Source organism: Thunnus albacares, chromosome 21 (genome assembly GCF_914725855.1).
Source record: "Thunnus albacares chromosome 21, fThuAlb1.1, whole genome shotgun sequence".
Taxonomy (NCBI): Eukaryota; Metazoa; Chordata; class Actinopteri; order Scombriformes; family Scombridae; genus Thunnus; species Thunnus albacares.
Genome location: NC_058126.1, coordinates 16,294,576 through 16,313,368, shown reverse-complemented (window position 1 = coordinate 16,313,368; position 18,793 = coordinate 16,294,576). Strand labels below are relative to the sequence as shown.

The window sequence follows — 18,793 nt, the reverse complement described above, 5'->3', positions numbered from 1 at the left end:
GCTTATAGTGGGTATAATTTTTATTGAGAAGGCAAAAAAGTGTTGATTCAGCTCTTTGGCAATTTTATAGTCCACTGTTTGCAGTGCAGTTATATTTGATTGCATTATATTCCAAACATTTCATGCTACTTCCTGTCTTTTTGTAAGCGTGTACAATATCACAGAGCCGAATCAACACTTTTCTAATGCAGTCTGAACATTCACAACTTTAGAAAGGTACTATATTGTATTGAATTGCATTAGGTAGTGCAGGCGTTTGTGTAATTGTGTCCACCTCTTGTTGTCCTCCATTAGTACAAAATTGATATTTTATGTTCCCATTAAAACCGCTGAGGCCTCTTATCAGTGACAACCCAGCTCTCAGTCCGTATTAAATGGGTGATGTTTATGAGTAACAAGTGTGTTATTTTAGCTGGAAACATGCCGCTTTCTAAGGAACGTTCCCTTGTGAAATCACTGGCCCCAAAAAATCTGAAACAAGGGAGGCTTGTTGGCTATTTACCCCTCACCAGCATTGTATGCAAAGCAGGCTGTTATACTCTCAACAGACAGCCTATTAGTATTCACTCCCAGGCCTCTGCAGTGATCAACACATGTTCAGGGATACAGGAGAGAAAAGAACTGTATTCATATTCATATTCAGTATTCATACGAATATTGTTATCACTATTCTGCTCACTGTGCTTACTGTCACGCTGTGAGGCACCTCTTTCTCTCTCTCTTGCTCTCCATCTACCTTTTCTGTACACCCCCACACATATGCAAATTCACACACACACATACACACTTATGGACGTCATCCACACTGTTATCAAGGTGTGAAGTGATTGATAGCAGGTACATTTGTCTCCATTCCTACAAAAAAGGTTGACCAATGCCTCATCAGGCGGGTGATGCTGAGCAACATTTTAGCTTTTTTGCATACACACACACACACAGATGCGGTATACAGTGTATACACGCAATGCAAGAGTCTGTAGGAGGTCTGGTCAGATGATAAATACAGTACGTAGACAACTCAGATAGCTCTGAGCCCTATTCCTGGCAGCACAATCAATAGTGTACCATCATACACAAACACACTCTCATATACACACTCACACTTGTATCGGTCCCATCAAAATGGAATAAAAAGAGAGAATTACATTATAGGCTGTGTCCAGATACATCATCAAACATGATTCATTTAGTAAACACACACACACACACACACATACACACAGCAGTAGTCTTCCCTTGTTCATATTTTTGCTGCAGGATTGTCCAACAGTTCCTTCTGGGTGTGGTGCAGTCATGCAGCAGCAGAGCAGCCATGCATGTAAAAACATGAAACCTGGTTCTGTCTTCACACACAGCCAGAGTTCATGTGAAGAACTTAAGTATTTTGCAGCTCTGTGAAAGTGTTAAAGAGAGTTTGGCTGTTTTATCATTTTGTTTGCTGCCTGCAATTTCTCCTCTCTCTTCTCTGCAGTTGTGTGTGTGTGTGTGTGTGTGTGTGTGTGTGTGTGTGTGTGTGTGTGTGTGTGTGTGTGTGTGTGTGTGTGTGTGTGTGTGTGTGTGTGTGTGTGTGTGTGTGTGTGTGTGTGTGTGCGTGTGAGAATGTGTCTATGCAGGATATATGATCAGCCATATTTAAGCCAGCCAGGATGATATATAGACTTTATTTACACAAAGATGTTTTAATGTTTAAAAGCATCAAGCAGCATTTTGATGATTGTTGTGATCATGACCATGAGCCTACACTAGACAGTCACTGTTTGAATACACTGAATGATGTCACTGAGTGGATCTAACTCTTTTAGATCATTTTTAATGAATGCCCCGGGCCACATCTGCTCTGAGAGAGCAAACAACTCTCCAGTTGATGCTTTTCAGCTCCAAATACCTGCCAATAAAAAAATCAATATTATATTAACACTGGAAATATTGCCGTGGGTAACCTACAAAGGACAAGCTGGACTGAGCTCATTGGACCAGCTGCTTTTCAGGTGCTACTTAACTGAATACACATGTGCGTTGAAGTCATTCTCTTTGAAACATGAAGAGAGACAGAAATCAAAGAAGACAGAGAGGCAGAGATTTGTCTGGATTGCCATGGATCAATAAGTGAACCTCCGGTAAATCACCCACGCTCCAAATTGTGGCATTTGTCACAGCTTCATATTGGTATTAGATATGGGTTACATCCATGACCTTGCATGGGCTACACAATCATCCTTTTGTACACATAAAAGCACGATAAAGACTTTTAATAAGTTCGCGACCATAGCAGAAAAATTAGCAACATGTGTTGATTGAAACCTGAATATAAACATCATCGGGACCTAATCTTGATTTCCTCTCCATGTGCCATAGAGACCGACACTCACATTGCTGCTTTCTGCTTAAGAAACATTTGAAATCTACGTACTCTGCTCTATGAATAAGAGAGTGAACAGAGAAACTGTGAGAGAGGTGGGGGTGTTAATTCATTATTCATCCTGCAATTTGACATTAGAGTTCAATATCAGTATATGTTCCTCTTCTTTCTCCCTCCTCCTCCTCCTCTTCTCTGCTCCCTTCACTCTCTTCTTTCCTCATTTGTGTAGAGTCATATTCTCACTGGGTGTTTTAGAATTGCAGAGTATTGCATTAATGTTTCGGTGCATCAGCAAACTTTGTGCCTACAAGTATTTGAGTTGTAAGTTCGGTTTGTGAGTGTGTGTTAACAATGGGTGTACATAGAAGTTTGTGCATTCAGAGAAAGTGTTTTGTGTGAGTGTGTGTTTTGGTTAATAAGTGCTGATTTATGTGGTTTTTGTCTTTAAAAACTGCTGAGGCCAGTGTTTCGGATTTGTGGTTTCTCTACGCTCTCTCTCTCTTTGTCTCCCTCCTTCTCTGAATATCAATACACTTTATCGGCATGAAACCACATCAGTAAACATCAAATTGGACTGGTTTGACAGTCTAATTAAATACAGTAATAACAAGATGAGTCCATTAAAACCATCCAATGATCCCAGCTTCTCTCCAACTCTGCATCTCTCCTCAGAAACTGGACACATAGACCCAGTGCTCATCGAGCGGTACAACACCCCAGGCTTCGTCGGGTGCCTTTCGCGGGTGCAGTTCAACGGAGTCGCCCCCCTGAAGTCTGCACTAAGAACCGCCACACAGGCACAAGGTACACCAGCAGCCGGTCAACCAGACAGACAGCCTGCAGCCACATTGCCAGTGTCTTACCAGGGTAAACTGGTAGAGTCCAACTGCGGGGCATCACCTCTCACCATCCCACCAATGTCTGCCGCAACTGATCCCTGGCATCTGGATAACACAGGTGAGGATAACCCCAAATACACTCAAGACTTTGCTGTCAGTCACTGGAAGAAGACGCTAAAATTTGCTGTTACAAAGTCAACTTATAGTATCTTGAAAAGTCCAGAACTACTGTATTACGAGTACCAGGTATTTGATCACAAATCAAATTATTGGACAAATGTTATCTGATCTGATGAAGGCCTTCAACGAAAGGTCAGACAATCACTATTACAGTTCATCCTGTGGAGACTGAATGTCTGTGCTGTACTACATTTTATGGCAATCCATCCAATAGTTGCTGACGGACCGATACAGTCATTTAGGGAACCACACTGCTAGCGTGGCTAAAAACAAATGTCAAACTCAGCAAACAGAGAAACAAATTAGCTTTGCAAAATCCGCAGTGTGATCTTTACACAGTATATGTATTTGCATGTTTATTCCACACTCTGAGCTTTCAAATTTTGTCTAACTGTGTTAGTGTCAGCGCTGCACCGTCTAATACAGTGAATATGAAACCTTTATGCATATCATTTAGCATTAAGTAATAACTTCCCATGGTTACTACACACAGTTGACATTTGCAAATGTAATGCATTTCTGTTTTGAATCAACTCAAGGTGATCAAGGTTTTATTAAGTACATGTACACACACACGGTAATCAATCCACTCACGTCTACACACTAGATCTACTCTGGACACGCTTACCTGTCCATGATCACACGTACACACACATACACACTCAGACCTGACGACTGATGTGTCTAATGTTACATTCCTCAGCAGCTTTTGGTATTTCAGAGTGTCGTTATTCTGGTTGCAGCTGTTTTCCTCAGGCTCGGTGCCAACTGTGCCTTTGGGAATGTTGAGCTATCTCAGATCGATGCAGTCTATTGATCTGAACTCCAGGTCCAAACTCACAGTCGGCTCTCTACCATCCTTACACTGAAGGGATCAGTATTTATTCTGCTTTACATTTTCTATAAATAGATCTAATCTATAATTCATCCAGCCCACCTTCCATCCCTCACTTATAATATGCTTTGTCTCCTCTCCTCTCCTCTCCTCTCCTCTCCTCTCCTCTTCTCTCCTCTCCTCTCCTGATTGCTCTCTTGCCCTCTGTTTCGTCCCATTTTCACTTACTTTACTCCTTCCTCCGCCTCTTCTTCTTCTTACTCATTCTCTTTACTTCCCAGGAGAACTATGGGTTATGTTGTAAGCAGCAGAAATAGCTTGAACAGCTCATCACACGGTGATGCAGTTTGCGTGTGTGTGTACTGTATATGCAGATTGTGTGTGTGCAGTAGAGTCTCTGTCTATGTCTGTGCACCTCAATAGGAATTACTGACAGAATTAAGAAACTGATCAAGAGAGCAAACCGATATCCTTTATCACCCACCACCTCCTCCGCTCATCTTAACCCCTCATCTGTCTTATTTGCCCTGCACTTCTGTCCAATCAGAGACAATCAGAGCCATGTAGATTATTGCTGCTGACAGAGAATTATAGTGGATGAGATCTTAACCTGTCACCAATCCATCTAGTTGACTGTCTGATGTACTGTATGTACTATGTAGTGAAGATGGAGCCAATCTAGAATAAACTTCCATTCATACTGTTTGCTGTGTTCTTGCTTCAGTGTCAAGAATAAAATCTTTCAGTTATAATTCAGCATAAATTAAGCATGAATCCATGTGACATTTCTGAAAAAGACCAAGGGCTCTATTTTTATGCTGGCGCAAAACAGCACTCTCATATGGTGGTATTTTCCTGACCTTGAAATGCACTTTGCCCATCTGTATGGTATTTCCATGTGTACAGATTGGTCTGGTGCAGCCATTCTGGTAACATAAAATGAGTTAGTTATATTAGTAGAATTAATATAAAATATCTTAGATTTTGAGTTTGTTAATATAAATGTATAGTTTAAATTTCTCTTTCTATCGGTCTGTCTTTCTTTCTTTTTTCTATCTGTTCAGATGCAGAGTTCCCCTTCAATGAGGAAAGAGTAATTCCTGATGGAGTCAACAGGGACTCAGCTATCATCGGAGGTACAAAATGTCGTATTTGTGAAAGCAGTTTTTGTTAGATTTGAATAAAGATGTCTATATATACAGCTAACTACTGGAAAACTAAGTGCATCTACTTACAAGTTTTCTCAATGTTTCAGTCAATTAAAGACGACACTATGACTACTGAGACTATGCTCCAAAGTTGGTTCTTTGGTTGGTTTGTCAAAGTAAACCAGTTATTGAAAACAACCGATGTCTGTCTCCCGTGCAGGTATCATTGCAGTGGTGATCTTCACCATCTTATGTACTCTGGTGTTCCTGATCCGCTACATGTTCCGTCACAAAGGCACCTACCACACCAACGAGGCCAAGAGCAGCGGAGAGTCCGCCGGAGAATCGGCAGACACGGCCATCATCGGCACGGACAACCCAGAAACCATCGACGAATCAAAGAAGGAGTGGTTCATCTAACAGCCAATGGCAGGACTTTGAGGGAGGAAGTGATTCGTCTGGCCTCGAGTTTCCACAGAGATGGAGGTTTCATTCAATGACCAATCACAAGAGAGATGAGGAAAGGCCATTCAACAGGACAATAATCTCCCAGAGAGGGCAGGGATGTGGGAAAGACGTGTACAAATCTTTTTTGTTTGTTTGTTTGTTTTTGTTTTTTTATATATCCAGAGTATTAGAGAGAGAAGAGGGGGACAGTTATTCAGTGGAGCACGGCTATAAGAGACTGTACATGTATATACTAACCGGCTTGTCCTTCTTTGTATCGTGCTTGGGAGTTTTCAGGAGTCCTTTGAATACTGTATATGACAAATAATTATACTTACTGGGTCGTGTGATAGCACAGGTTTATCTCCAGTCTCGGTTGCGTTTTGATTTTATATTTTAACAAAAATTCTATCAAAAATGATCAAATCAACATGCCAAACCCTTTTTTTTTTTAATTTATCAGGCTGCGCCAGCCTGTCAACACTCATATCTGTCCGTAAATGACACACCACTTATACTGTGGTAATATAGGGTTTAACATGGATGCCAAAAGTTCAGTTTTTGTAAATACAATATTTTGTGTTATTTTCTCTTTTTCTCAAAAGATTTATTCAGAGTCCGATACATAAATACTAATGACAAATTTCAGATCTATATTACAATATCATGCATCTGTCCATTACATTATATGTGTATTAAATATAGAGTTTTATGTTAAAATCTTATGACATTCGATTGTATGGGACATTCCTTTCTGAGGAAAGGCAGAGAAGAGTTTCTCAGAGCATAATGGGAAATCATGACACTCCATGGTTATGTTGGTTTAGCTCAGCACGGCAGCTTTCTTTAATTTGGAATGGGTGAAACAGTGAGCCTTTACTCACTCACACTTGAGTGGTCGGTCTGTTTCTTTGCCAAACTCTTGAGTCTTACGTCATTCTACGACCAGCTCAGATTCTCACCTTATAAATGTTAGACTTTGAGTCAAGGAATTCCTTTGCATATCTTTGCATCTTACACTGACGGTGAGCTGTAGGGTTACAGTGCGTGCATACGTCTGTGCGTATATGTGTGAAGTTGTTTAAAGAGGTGGATATACAGAACACTAGGTCAGATGAATGGCATTTGCCACATTGCCAGAAAAGACAGTCAAGATTTTCACAGGGAAGTAATGAATGAGATACTTAATGAGTTGTATTGATTGTTGCACTAAACTCCAGCCATTAAGTGGTGGAAGCAGCATGAAACAAAAAAAATAACTGACAGCAAATATTTGATTAAGATCTGGGAAGAGGTTCAGATGATAATTGGCTTATTAATTCATTGTGCCTTCAAGGTGTTGAGCCATTTCGCCTTGTCCTGGACTACTTAACAAATACTACAAAAACCTGACTACTGCTGCATGAATTCTCATTAATCACAGTTTTCATGTGCTTTTATGGTGCTGTGTTCAATTTCCCGATAAAAACACTGATTTTGAAGTTAAAACGCTTCTAGCAGATTTCTCTCAAATCCTTGAAAAACCTGACTTTCTCAAGCGTAGCTGTTTTAGATGATTTATAGAAGAGCAGCAAGCTACACAACACACAGCAATTGTTCGCCTACCTTCTGTGACGCACATACACACGTAAACATGCATGTTTGGCAGCGCATGGGTCAAGGTTGTTTATTCAATTACAAGAGCGACGTGTTCAGAATGAGAAGTCTGCTGATTTGTGAACACTGAATTAAGCTTCTGGCTAACAGTGCCACTGTCGTCCAACATGCATTCAAAAGATGTACATGTTTCTGTTTTCTAACCATGTTGTTTTTTCCTGACCAGCTGCCAAATTTGTTGTTTTGTTACGAATTTGCTTTTTGTATATCGGTTTGGTAAAACTGCTACCATGGCACCTTGTTACATGAATGGTTTTGTACATCATCATCACCTCATGGTTGAGTGCTAACTGTAGATCACCATATCAGAGACATTAGAGCAGCTGGTGAACTCAGCCTGCCTTCTACTGTACTTGGGACTCAAAGAAGACTTTCTCCATCCACACATCAAACCCATGAAGGCAAACAAGTGACTCTACTTTCCTTTTTTTAAGTAATCTTATCAGTCAGACCATACATAAACACGCACATTTTCCCTTGATATGTGGTTTGAACATAACAACTGATGATAATGGATTATTAGCTCCAACAGACAAAACCATAATCCATCTGTTTTTCTTTCAGTTCTATTGAGTTCAATAAAGAGTGTTTGATCTTTAATAATCAGTCTTTTTCTATGCATCACTTTCATGTTGACACATAAGTTAGATATAGAAACTTTCTGACACACACGTGCTACACGAGGGGTAAACAACATTCATGGGACATCTATACCGTATAATAATCATGACATCGGGACATTATGACCCACAGCTATATGTCAACACTCCTCCTGTCTTCTAACTCAACATCTGACACCAACGAAGTGGAAAAGCCGTGAAATAAGAAGACAATGATGAAGTGCAGAGATGCAGTAAGAATTTTATTTTCAGTGTCTTTCATGGCTGACCTGAACAGTGAATATAAAATGAGTTCAGAGGAAGAGAGTTCATGTAAGAGAAAAGGACACTGAGTCAGAGGAAATGAATCATAACTGCACAGACTCTAACTGGGTCACTTTTAAAACTGTTTTAGTTCAACCGACTGGATTCATTTCAACCCTGGCTGCATTATTCACACAATAATATGAGAAGCTCTCAAAAGCTGTTTAAAAGCAACATCCAGAATTTGCTGCTTATTTTGTTTTCAGCTTTAACTTAGAACTTTGTATTTCTTTCTGATGAAAAATGCAATAAAATGTGAAGCACCATTTTAGACAGGTCATAGTCTGCCCCCTTGTGGTTGGATAGTGCTGTTTCTTTTAGATATAATTTTAGAAAAAAGCAACAGCTGGAAACATGTACAATAAGATTTCAAATACAATCAATGACTCAATCATTTGCTATCATTCTGGCCAACTTTCCTATTTTTTTTTTATCTGTATTTAACCAGGAAAGATTGTCCTGGTCAAGATAGGAAATAACAATGAGTAACAGACAATGCAAGACAGATAACACACAATATGCCACAAAACCAGAATTAAACAACTGTGATTATAAAATCATAATTAACATTTCTTATGAAATTCATGTACAAGATTCCATCATGAAAAACCTCAATAGCAGCTTAAAACAAGCCAAGAGCTGTCTAAAACCATAAAAATGATATCAATGTATTTGTTATGGTTGTTATTATTTTCTGTTTATTATTGTTAAATAAAAGGTACTGATCTATGTTTGCTAACCTGCTCTTCTTGGCATTATGGACATGAGCATGCTAACCCAATACTATGACATTTAAACAAATACATTTCCGTGTTGCACAATCTAGTCATATATATATAGCTTCATTGTACTCTGTTATAAAACACTATTTTCTCATTTCCACTGTAGAAGTTGGACAAGGGCTTATGACCAAGCAACCTACTATTTATATCAGTTTGTATGTCTAAAAAAAACAAAAAAAAAAAAACAAAAAAAAAAAACACGTGTCATTGGGTTCACCCACTAAATGCAGTCCTTATTTTACCCTTGCAACCACAGGTGTGCATCTTTGTAGCTATCTAACGTTCTGACAAACATTATGTACTGTAGCAAAGTACAATTTCTAGTGCTCTATCCATATACTGTATCTTTATGCCACAAGAGGCAGTATATGTGAAGTCAAACACAGTATTGATCTGACTTCCAGAAGTTCAGACTTATATATCTGATGCTGGTTTTCATCAAAAAAAGAACCATTCTGAACTCTGAAATACAGATTTATTATTTTTATTGGCGTTCATTTCAACAAAAAGATAACACACTATAACAGAAATCAGCAGTTACAAAAGATTGGCATGTACAAAAAGTAAACTGGCAGCTTTCACAGTCTCATGTATCCCTTCTCTCTGTTTCACAATCAGCCCCTAATTGCTGCACTCTGAGCCACAGTTAATGTGCAAGTTGGAGAGAATGAGGTTTTTAATCAGGATTAGGATTGGTCTTTGGTATGCAACAGGGATTTTGAGTAAAATGCTTGAGTTTCATTATCTCAGGTGCAGCTTTTGTGATGCTGCAAACATCAGAGTGAGGAGGAATAATGCTTTTCTGAGATGAAAGCCTGGGACTTTGGAGAGTGAGAGATGAAGGATGGGGGAGGCGGGGGGAGGGGACTCTTCAGGCCTCAGGACACTCAGCTGTAACAACACACAGGAAGAGTCCAGTGAGCAAAGGTCAGAACGATTTACACAAACAACCACAATGCATTTCTAATCATTTAAAAGTGTGTGTGTGTGTATTTTTCTGTGTTAATGACATACCATTCTTAGGCAGGATAACAATGTTGTCGGGGAGAATGCCAGTCTCCATGGAGAACTGTCTGAACCTCTGTTGCAGGGTGGCGCTGGACTCAGGAGCACGGCCTGCAAACACAACAGCATGAGACGCTTTAACTTCCACCTATCCAACATGCGATGCTTTCCCAGAAGGCTGCTGTGATGTGAATGAGCTGGACTTACTGTAAAGCTTGTTGAGGACCTCAGACACTCCGTCCTTTGTCTTGATGGTGTGGACCAGAGCGTAGTCATCATACACAATGTCGACAATGCGCATGTCATTGTCATTCTTCCAAACTGATGAATACAGAAATAGATAGGTCAGGCTATTGAATGTATGTGTGTGTGTGCCTCTTATGTGTGTGTGTGTGTGTGTGTGTGTGTGTGTGTGTGTGTGTGTGTGTGTGTACTCTACTCACTTTGGCTGTGGAAGGTGAAGCGTCCAGGAGTGTCTGTTTTCATAGCCATGTGAGTCATTCTCCAGCAGGTACCGTCAGGGCTAATAAAGAGAGAACCAGGTCATTATTTCCGCTAGAGATTCAACAGGATGTTATTGATTTGAAAGGATAATTTCATTAATCACTCACTTCAGGTTGGCATAAGAGAGGTCCAGGTCTCCTCCGGCAGTTGGCACGATTACAGCAGTGCCTATCTTCATGTCTGCCTTGTGGTCCACAAACCACTGAGCGTTGGTAGCAAAGCCAACAATGTACCACTTGCCTCCAAACTAAGAGATTGAGAGAAAGGGAGGAATAAAAGGGTGATAAATATCATTTTCTCCTTTGGAGTTTTGAAGCATATGCATTACTCCACTCATATCTACATTGTATTCCTAAAAGTAAGTGAGTAAAAACATTAAACATGTCAAGCAACCACAGATCCTGATAATGCTTGAATGCATGCAGTTATCCTGAGTTTCACAGACAAATCAATTTGTTGTAACATCTCTCTTTGTCTTACCTTCCCCAGATCAAAGTCTTTAACAGGCATGACCTCGGCGCAGGCAGCCAGCACACACATCAGTGTGGCCAGCATCCTCAGCAGTGTGTTCCTCATGGCTTCTCCTTTGTGTGTTGTCTCAGCTTCTCTGGCGGTGAGTGAAGTAGGAAGTAAAGGCATGTGGAGGCTCCTTATATGCTGCTCCCCATGCCTTCCTCCTCCTCCTCCTCCTCCTCCTCCTCCTCCTCCTCCTCCTTCTGTCTCCTCCTCAACTCCACCCCTCCCACCCTGCTACTGCTCTCTTTTGCATTATAAAAACTCTTTGGCTTTCACCCACTGGCATGCAAATCACTGCCGTTACACAACTGGCACGTGTGGATGGAAGAGGGGGGAGAAGGGGGAGGAGGGATGTGGGGGGAGGAGGAGAAGAAAGGGCAGAGTGGGTGCATAATAGGGTTCTTTTTAACACCCCTCCCTCCTCCATCACAAATGCTTAGGCATGCCTGGACTACCAAAACAGCTGTTTGGTAAGAGTGCAAATGCCTTTGCCATATGGCACATGAAAGCTCCCAAAAACACACCACACATACAATCAGAAATGCTAAACTTGAGTATCGCCTTAAAAAAAACGCCTTAAATTTACTCCATGAGCTGCACCTCCAATAAACTCCATTTGGAATAAGACATAAATTTAAAACAATAGCAGTATATATATATTCTCTTGCAGGAAATTGCATTGCCAGCAAGGTCGAGGCCATGATATTTAAGAACTTCACTTTACTATTTCCCATAAAAAAAGCTTTGCCTGTGTTGCGCACAATGATACGATTGTTCTTTGCAGCTTACAAGCATTCACTCAGATCACAATGAGTTCATTTTGAGAGTTTATACTTCTATAAAAGTTTTAAAACACGAGGAATTAAAGGGAGAAATGTTTAATTCCTTTTCCAGTTTTGTAACAACTGAGTGAGCAGGAGAGTTGAAGGAATTGGATCACCTTGTTTGCCATCCATTCCTGCATAAATTACCTCTGCTTTAGGATCATTTGTGTGAAAATAATGCATCCTAAATCTATCACTTTGCACGAGAGTTTGCTTGATGTAGATTATGTAATGTATAAAGTTCTGTGAGTTGGAGTCTATGTGAGGTCTTCACTTGCTCAAATATATAGATATTGATGGATCAATCAGAGCTGCCTTTGTTTGGAGACAAGACAGGCACCGACTTGCAGTCAGCTGATTATGTAACACACACACTCAAACACACATACAGAGGTGCTGGGTGGAGCAAGGAGCACAAGGAAGGTCATTTGGTAACTTAGTTTTGTAACCAAACTCTCTCAACTCCTTTTGGGCTCCACATCTGGGCTTCATTAACTACAGCCCCTACCCCCCTCCTTTCCACACACACATACACACCCCAGAAGCACACATGCACGCCTGCAGATGCCCACCCTGAATGTTAAATCTCAGAACATAAAGATGTTAACATGCTAGTAACCCCTGCATGATACTGGCTTCTCACCATAGGATCAGCTGGCAGCAGATGAGACACATGATGGATTTTTTTGGAATAGAAATGTGACACAATGACTTGATTTTGTTTTATTTATTTGCCACTGTTTAAAGTCATCAATTTTGTAGTTTCATGACCTCGGTGCACCCTTCCAGCACTTTCTTGCTGATATTCTCACTTTTGAACGTCACGATTTTCAGATGTTCATGTGAGAGCTGCCAAGCGCTGCATGGCTGGATCTGTCAGCTTCTTCAACATGCGGGGACACAGTCTGTAAACCAAAGAGTGACAGCTTAAATTACATAGAGGCTGTGCTGATGCACTCATCAGGTGGTGGATATTGGATAACATGTTGTTGAAAAAGTTTAGATAACTGATTGTTACACAAGTTGAAGCTGACACATGCACAGCTGGCAGGAGCAAATGTGAAAAAAAATGTTTGGGAAGGTCACAACAGCAGGTCATTGGTTTCCTTAAAGAGCTGCTTTCAACCAATCTCTCTCTTTCTCCCTGTGACATAACAGACAATGAAACTAACTTTTCATCTACTCTACTTCTTCAAACACATGTTCATTAAATAAATATTACGGTTCTGTTTGTAAATGCACAGCTAAAAGGTACCACTAATCACTAAATCCATTAAGTTTTTGGAAAAAGCAAAGTTTTGAAAGGAATTTCTTCATTCAAATTCACACATAAGTAACTAAGTAGGAGCTCTAACTTCCTTCATTTCTAAATGAAATGTATTTTTGCTGTGCGTTGGCATTACATACACATTTGATACATTAGAATACAACATATTAAAATATTAAAAGTGGGTAGAAACGGAAAAACTTTCACATCTGAATTGTATTCCTTTCTTCCTCTTTTATTGTATTCTTTATTCCCTAAACCTAACTAAATATAAACTACACTTACTTACTACTTATACAATGTATTGTATTGTATAAAGTTGAAACCTCAAAGGAGCTTTTACATCAATAATCAAATACAATTTTATAATGCAAAAGCTCATAGCCAGTGCATTGCATGCACATCATATCTTATCAATTCCATTAACCTGTCAGATAAAAATCTCTCAATTCAGATACAATGACTGTGTTGTAATCTCTCTCACCGGCGCTGCTGCAGGAACATGTCCACAACTTAGATAACACACAATAATAACACATAATTACAGAGCATAATAAAAAAGGATCATAAACAGACACACAGCAGAACTGCAGATGTAAAGGTGGAATGATCATCGACATGTAATGCACTGAATCTTCTCACAGTTATACTGGACAAAATGAAATGCATGACATGAGTCTGGAGCATTACGGAGCATGGACTGTGACAAAGTGGGTGAGAATACACCGTTTGTCCCTACTTTCACCATCAATGCCACATAGCTTACAAATTTAACCATGCTTGGTAATTGTTTGTTTAGCCATATGTTTATGATCAATCTGTAACTTGCAGACACATACTGTCCCGGGTTTGTGTGTGGTGTGCATTATGTTTGGTTACAGTTCACATACCAGCAACATTTTTGGTTAAAGTAAAACACCGACAAGTATTGTTAAGTTTAGTTACTGTTTATTGGGTTAAGTCTGTATTTCATAATTCAATCCTATTCTTTCTGTGCTACTTACCATACCCACCATGTGCTCCACAGACAAAAGGAGGAGGCACCCAACAATGGCCTGTATTTTTACACTGGGTGACATCATTGGTGATGTCACTGGGTTGGATAATGTGGCGGGGGTGGTAGTTAATTATGTTAAATGAGTTATTTACTGTGACTTTGATCAGTTTATGTATGGATGCAAGTGTCTTATATGGTAAGCTATGGTAAAGTGTTTCACCATGGAGGTTGGTAAGATTGAATAACTTTATTTCTGACCTGTTTTAGCAGAGACATGGGATGCACCTGCAGCAATGGTACAGCCCAGATTGACTCTGATGGACTGCTGATGGAAGGGTCTATTTAAGCAGTTGCTTTTTGGCTGTCGGGGGGGGGGGGGGGGGGGGGGGGGGGTGTTAGTACATCAGTGTGTGGCTGTGTGCACATGATGATAAGTTAATATAAGTTCATTTGATATGAGTTGAGTTTTGATCAGTTAGGCCAAGTTAACTATTTAGTTGTTTTTTGTTTTGTACATAATTTTTTTTGTTGTTTTTGTTACATGTGTAGCATGGTGCCACTTTTTTTGTAAATAAACCACCTTGTGATACCTGGATAAGGTTTCCTGTGTCTGCCTCCTACCAAGTGACCAGCCACTCCGGTCAGGCTACACCACATGGACACAGTTCTCAATGTGCCGCTGTGTGCAATGACCTGTGAAAATACTCAATATACTTTGTATAGTCTAGTCTGCAGGCTACACAGACAGCAAATCATTTGATGCTTCCTGAAGTTTCCAGATTATGTTGGAAAATAACATTTTATACTTGTCAGTATGTCATGTCCATTAAATAAAAAGCTATAGGGAGCATTCTATCTCTCTTATTTTTCTTGCAGACTCAGTTTAATTTCTATCAAACCTTATGGATTTTAATTTATGTGTTGTTTGATTGTTTTTGACTATTATTTCTCACATTTAACTTACTGATTTTATGGTCCTGGTCCACATGACCACAGTGACCTAGACCGGGGGAAAAAAATACACAGTTATGTTATGGCAGCTGAGGAAGTGAATTTTCATTTTGAGTCATTTTTTAAGAAAAAATGCAAAAATTCTCTCGTTCCAGTTGCTTAAATGTGAATATTTTCTGGTTTCTTTAGACCTTTATGGCAGTAAACTGAATATCTTTGGGTTGTGGACTGAACATTGTCTGACATTTTATAGACCAAAAAAACTAATCGATTAATTGAGAAAATAATCAAGATTAATCAGATAATTCGATAATGAAAACAATCATCGGTTGCAGCCCTATAATATTCCTCATCATAATATAGTGTATTTTGTTTTCAACAGAAATGGATGTGTACATACTGTAGGTGGGGAAGGGGAAGACATATGCTAATCCAAAACCCTGTTTTTCAGCAAGCTGCTCAAACTTGGTCAACAGCGGTTCGGATAGATTGTCCACAGACCTGCCTGCATACAGATCACAAACAATGAAAATGAAACATTCTTGCATTACAAAAGCTTTTTTTTTTAACTCACAATGTACTCTCTCAATTTACCAGAACAAGATAAACCAGTACTATCCCCTAACATATGAGCTAACACACCAAACAATGATCACATGACTGTGGAACCCACCATAGAGTTTCACGGTGATCTTGCCTAGTTTCTGATAAAACATGATTGCATAAGAGCTGTAGTCTGTGTCCCCAATCACTATGTCCGTGTTCAGCTCAGGGCGAACTCCTGGTGGGGAAAAACATGGAGCAAGAACAGACAGAGGGATGCAAAATTACACTATAGTTTAACACATATACTTAATAAGGAAATTAAAGCAAAGGATTGACCTTTAAGTGTTAGTCGTCCTGGGGTTGAGGTTAGATGGTAGACCTGTAATATCTCCCAACACTGGTGACCACTGAGAACAGAGAAGAGGAGTAGATAAATCAGATTGGGCTTGTGTATGTCATTTTAAGTTTGGCTCATAGTTTTGTCATGTAAACTGTTTTCTGTATTCTAACGTTCTGTCTCTCAGCCTCAGATTGATCAAAATAGCTTTTGTTGTTGCATGGGAAGAGGACAAAAAAACCCAAAATGCCCTGGGATTCCTCTGCCAAATAAGACTTATAACCCACAAATTGCAACAAAATGTCCTGTCCTAGATGAATGTCCTACAAAAACAAGACATATTTTTCCCATTTAAACCTTGTATTGTTAACTCCGTCGTTCAGCAGAAGCCGGGTCAGGTTGACCTGAAAGTTTTTAAAGTGATGAGGAAAGGCTGGGGATTTAAATGCTCTGTGTGTCCCCTTCTTCCTGTTTTTGAGAATACACAAATAAATCAAGCACATGTGGTATGAGCATGAAGCCAGCATGGAATGAGAGAGTGGAGAGATTTGTGGCTTGTTTGCGTCCTCTGCTGATAAATCAAGGTACAGGGGAGTCACACTGAGAGCTATGTGCACAATATGTGCTTATATACAAAAGATGGTACTTACTGACGTGTTTTAGTGGTAACGGACAGTGTTTGGTCAGATGCAGCGGAAAATGTGAGGTTCATGACTGTGGGCTCCACTTTGGATCCATGTTTTATCAGGTAAGAACATTTGGAGGCAGTGTTGAGCAGATACCAGATTCCTGTCATCTGCAACACATGAGCAGCATCAAGCAAACAGAAAGAGAGAGAGCAGGATTTTCACATTTCTCCTAAGCCTCAGTTTGCTTGCATATAGTTTTGCGAATTGTTTTGTTTTTAGTTGGTAGACTTATGGGGTTTAATGTTGGGAAGGTTTTTCAGTGAGGCAGGTCTGAGGATGCCTCAGACCACAGGTATCCACATGATGCATCTGTTGTTAAGCAAGTTGATTGACACTCGTCGATGGTGAAAAGTTAAAAGACCTCCAGAATCTGAACTATTGCACAGCAAGGAAGACATAGCCAAAGCATCTGTGCATTTCTTCACCACTGCATTTAGGTGTGCAACCCCTTTTTTTTAAATCCTTTGGACTCTAACCTCAGTTACACAGTCTCTGGTTGACCACAATGTTTGTTCTTCTACTTGATAAGCTTCAGACCAAAAAAAATGCAAATGGAAAATAAGTTTGGGAGGCATTCTTTGAAGCTGCTTTCTCTTCCACAGAGGGAGGTTGTTGTTTTTTTCCTGACCCTGTACTTCTAACTAGGATTTACCTGGGTCAAATTAATTAAATTTTAAAGTACACAAATATTTAAATCTCCCTCCATTCTACAAATGAGTAGGACACATCTGTTTCAAAATGTCCTGCTCTATCATCTTTTGATCTGCGCAAATTCAGTTTAAATGGAAATTCCCCTTATTGCCTCAAACACCATATTGACACAGTTACACAGTGCTCTCATTGCCACACTACTAATCAATAACCAGTAACATGTTTGTATCTTTGAGGCACTAAAGAAACAATTGCTTTTTTAAATATTTCTCCTTTCAGAATAGGCGCTCAGATTGAAGATTGAAATGCACTTAAATCTCAGCTTGAGTAACCTTTAACATTCAATATTATCTTAGATATGAAAAAAAACCTGTGGCATCACTTTATGGCCAGTGGTACAAAATGGTCCTCAAAGCAAAAAAAGCTCTTTTTGGTTATTCCATTGAGTTCATTTACTATGGTATCTGCTGATTCTTTTGAAATCCTATTCGTTTGTGCTGTTGTGACTTTGAGGTAAAAACAAGTGAGAAACTGTCAGTCAAGTGAACTGTGCTCTCTGGAAAATGTTCCATAAGATTTATCAAAATGTGACCTTCTCTCTTTTCAGTGTAGCTTTTCCATGAATCTTCTTCCAGCCTTGTCACAGTTAATCTCTACCTATTTAGCTCTGCAGCATGATTTAGAGGCAACAATCAGAAACATGGGGTGAAAAGAAAAACTGTTCAACTTAGAGTACTAAAATCAGCACTTAAAATGTCACTTTCAAATGCTCATATTTTGAGCCACAGTGTTTCTTATACACAACACATTTTTAAAGTTTTGGCAGTAGCCTTCATTGAATTACACAACATAGTAACCTAAACATATATTCTCTGTGACTCTGCTTCTTCCTTCAGTTCCTTACCTGCTGTATGTCTATGTTCTGTGTGGGTGGGGTCAGGTCAATAGGGTCGACCTTCGGCTTCTTGCGAGGTCGTCTTTGGGGTCGCGGTCGACTCTTAGCCCCCCCTACAGCCTCAGTGGACCCCCACAGACATACACACATCAACACCACCACTGCCAACATGCAACGCCATACTCCAGCCATCCTGGCACTAACAATAGTACATTCAAGAATCAGTCTCCTTGTCCTATAGATGGTCAGTCTTGTCCCCTTTCTCTGTCTGCTGTCTGATATCCCCTGTCTACTACACTCAAACACACACACACAGAGGAAATGCGAGAACAGCAAGATAGCAGGGGATAAACAATGTGAAACAGAGGATGACCTTTTAAGTTAAATATTAACTTGTTTTACTGGCATAGATGAGGCCATACTGCAGTGTGTACATCTGAAC

General features: G+C 39.8%; 3 protein-coding genes across 3 annotated transcripts in view; 1 reads left to right on the top strand and 2 right to left on the bottom strand.

Annotated features, from left to right (window-relative positions):
• cntnap2a (contactin associated protein 2a) overlaps positions 1–8,067 on the top strand; it is a 201,507-nt gene extending 193,440 nt beyond the window's left edge. Inside the window, exons 23-25 of the mRNA XM_044340234.1 lie at positions 3,032–3,316; positions 5,278–5,349; positions 5,582–8,067. Coding sequence (XP_044196169.1) covers positions 3,032–3,316; positions 5,278–5,349; positions 5,582–5,781 — 557 coding nt within the window. The 3' untranslated portion in view covers positions 5,782–8,067. The remainder of the gene's footprint in view (positions 1–3,031; positions 3,317–5,277; positions 5,350–5,581) is intronic.
• A 1,570-nt stretch (positions 8,068–9,637) lies between these two features.
• On the bottom strand, positions 9,638–11,348 carry LOC122972593 (lipocalin-like). The gene is made up of 6 exons (XM_044339814.1): positions 11,159–11,348; positions 10,786–10,925; positions 10,618–10,697; positions 10,382–10,495; positions 10,184–10,285; positions 9,638–10,060 (listed from the first exon to the last, which is right to left on the bottom strand). The coding sequence occupies exons 1-6, from the start codon at positions 11,315–11,317 to the stop codon at positions 10,041–10,043; spliced, it is 615 nt and encodes a 204-aa protein (XP_044195749.1). The 5' UTR covers positions 11,318–11,348; the 3' UTR covers positions 9,638–10,040.
• A 1,382-nt stretch (positions 11,349–12,730) lies between these two features.
• c8g (complement component 8, gamma polypeptide) lies at positions 12,731–18,649 on the bottom strand. Its single transcript, XM_044339920.1, has 7 exons — positions 18,361–18,649; positions 16,767–16,912; positions 16,116–16,186; positions 15,907–16,014; positions 15,634–15,738; positions 15,247–15,282; positions 12,731–12,923 (listed from the first exon to the last, which is right to left on the bottom strand). The coding sequence occupies exons 1-7, from the start codon at positions 18,541–18,543 to the stop codon at positions 12,904–12,906; spliced, it is 669 nt and encodes a 222-aa protein (XP_044195855.1). The 5' UTR covers positions 18,544–18,649; the 3' UTR covers positions 12,731–12,903.
• Between the last annotated feature and the right edge of the window lie 144 nt (positions 18,650–18,793).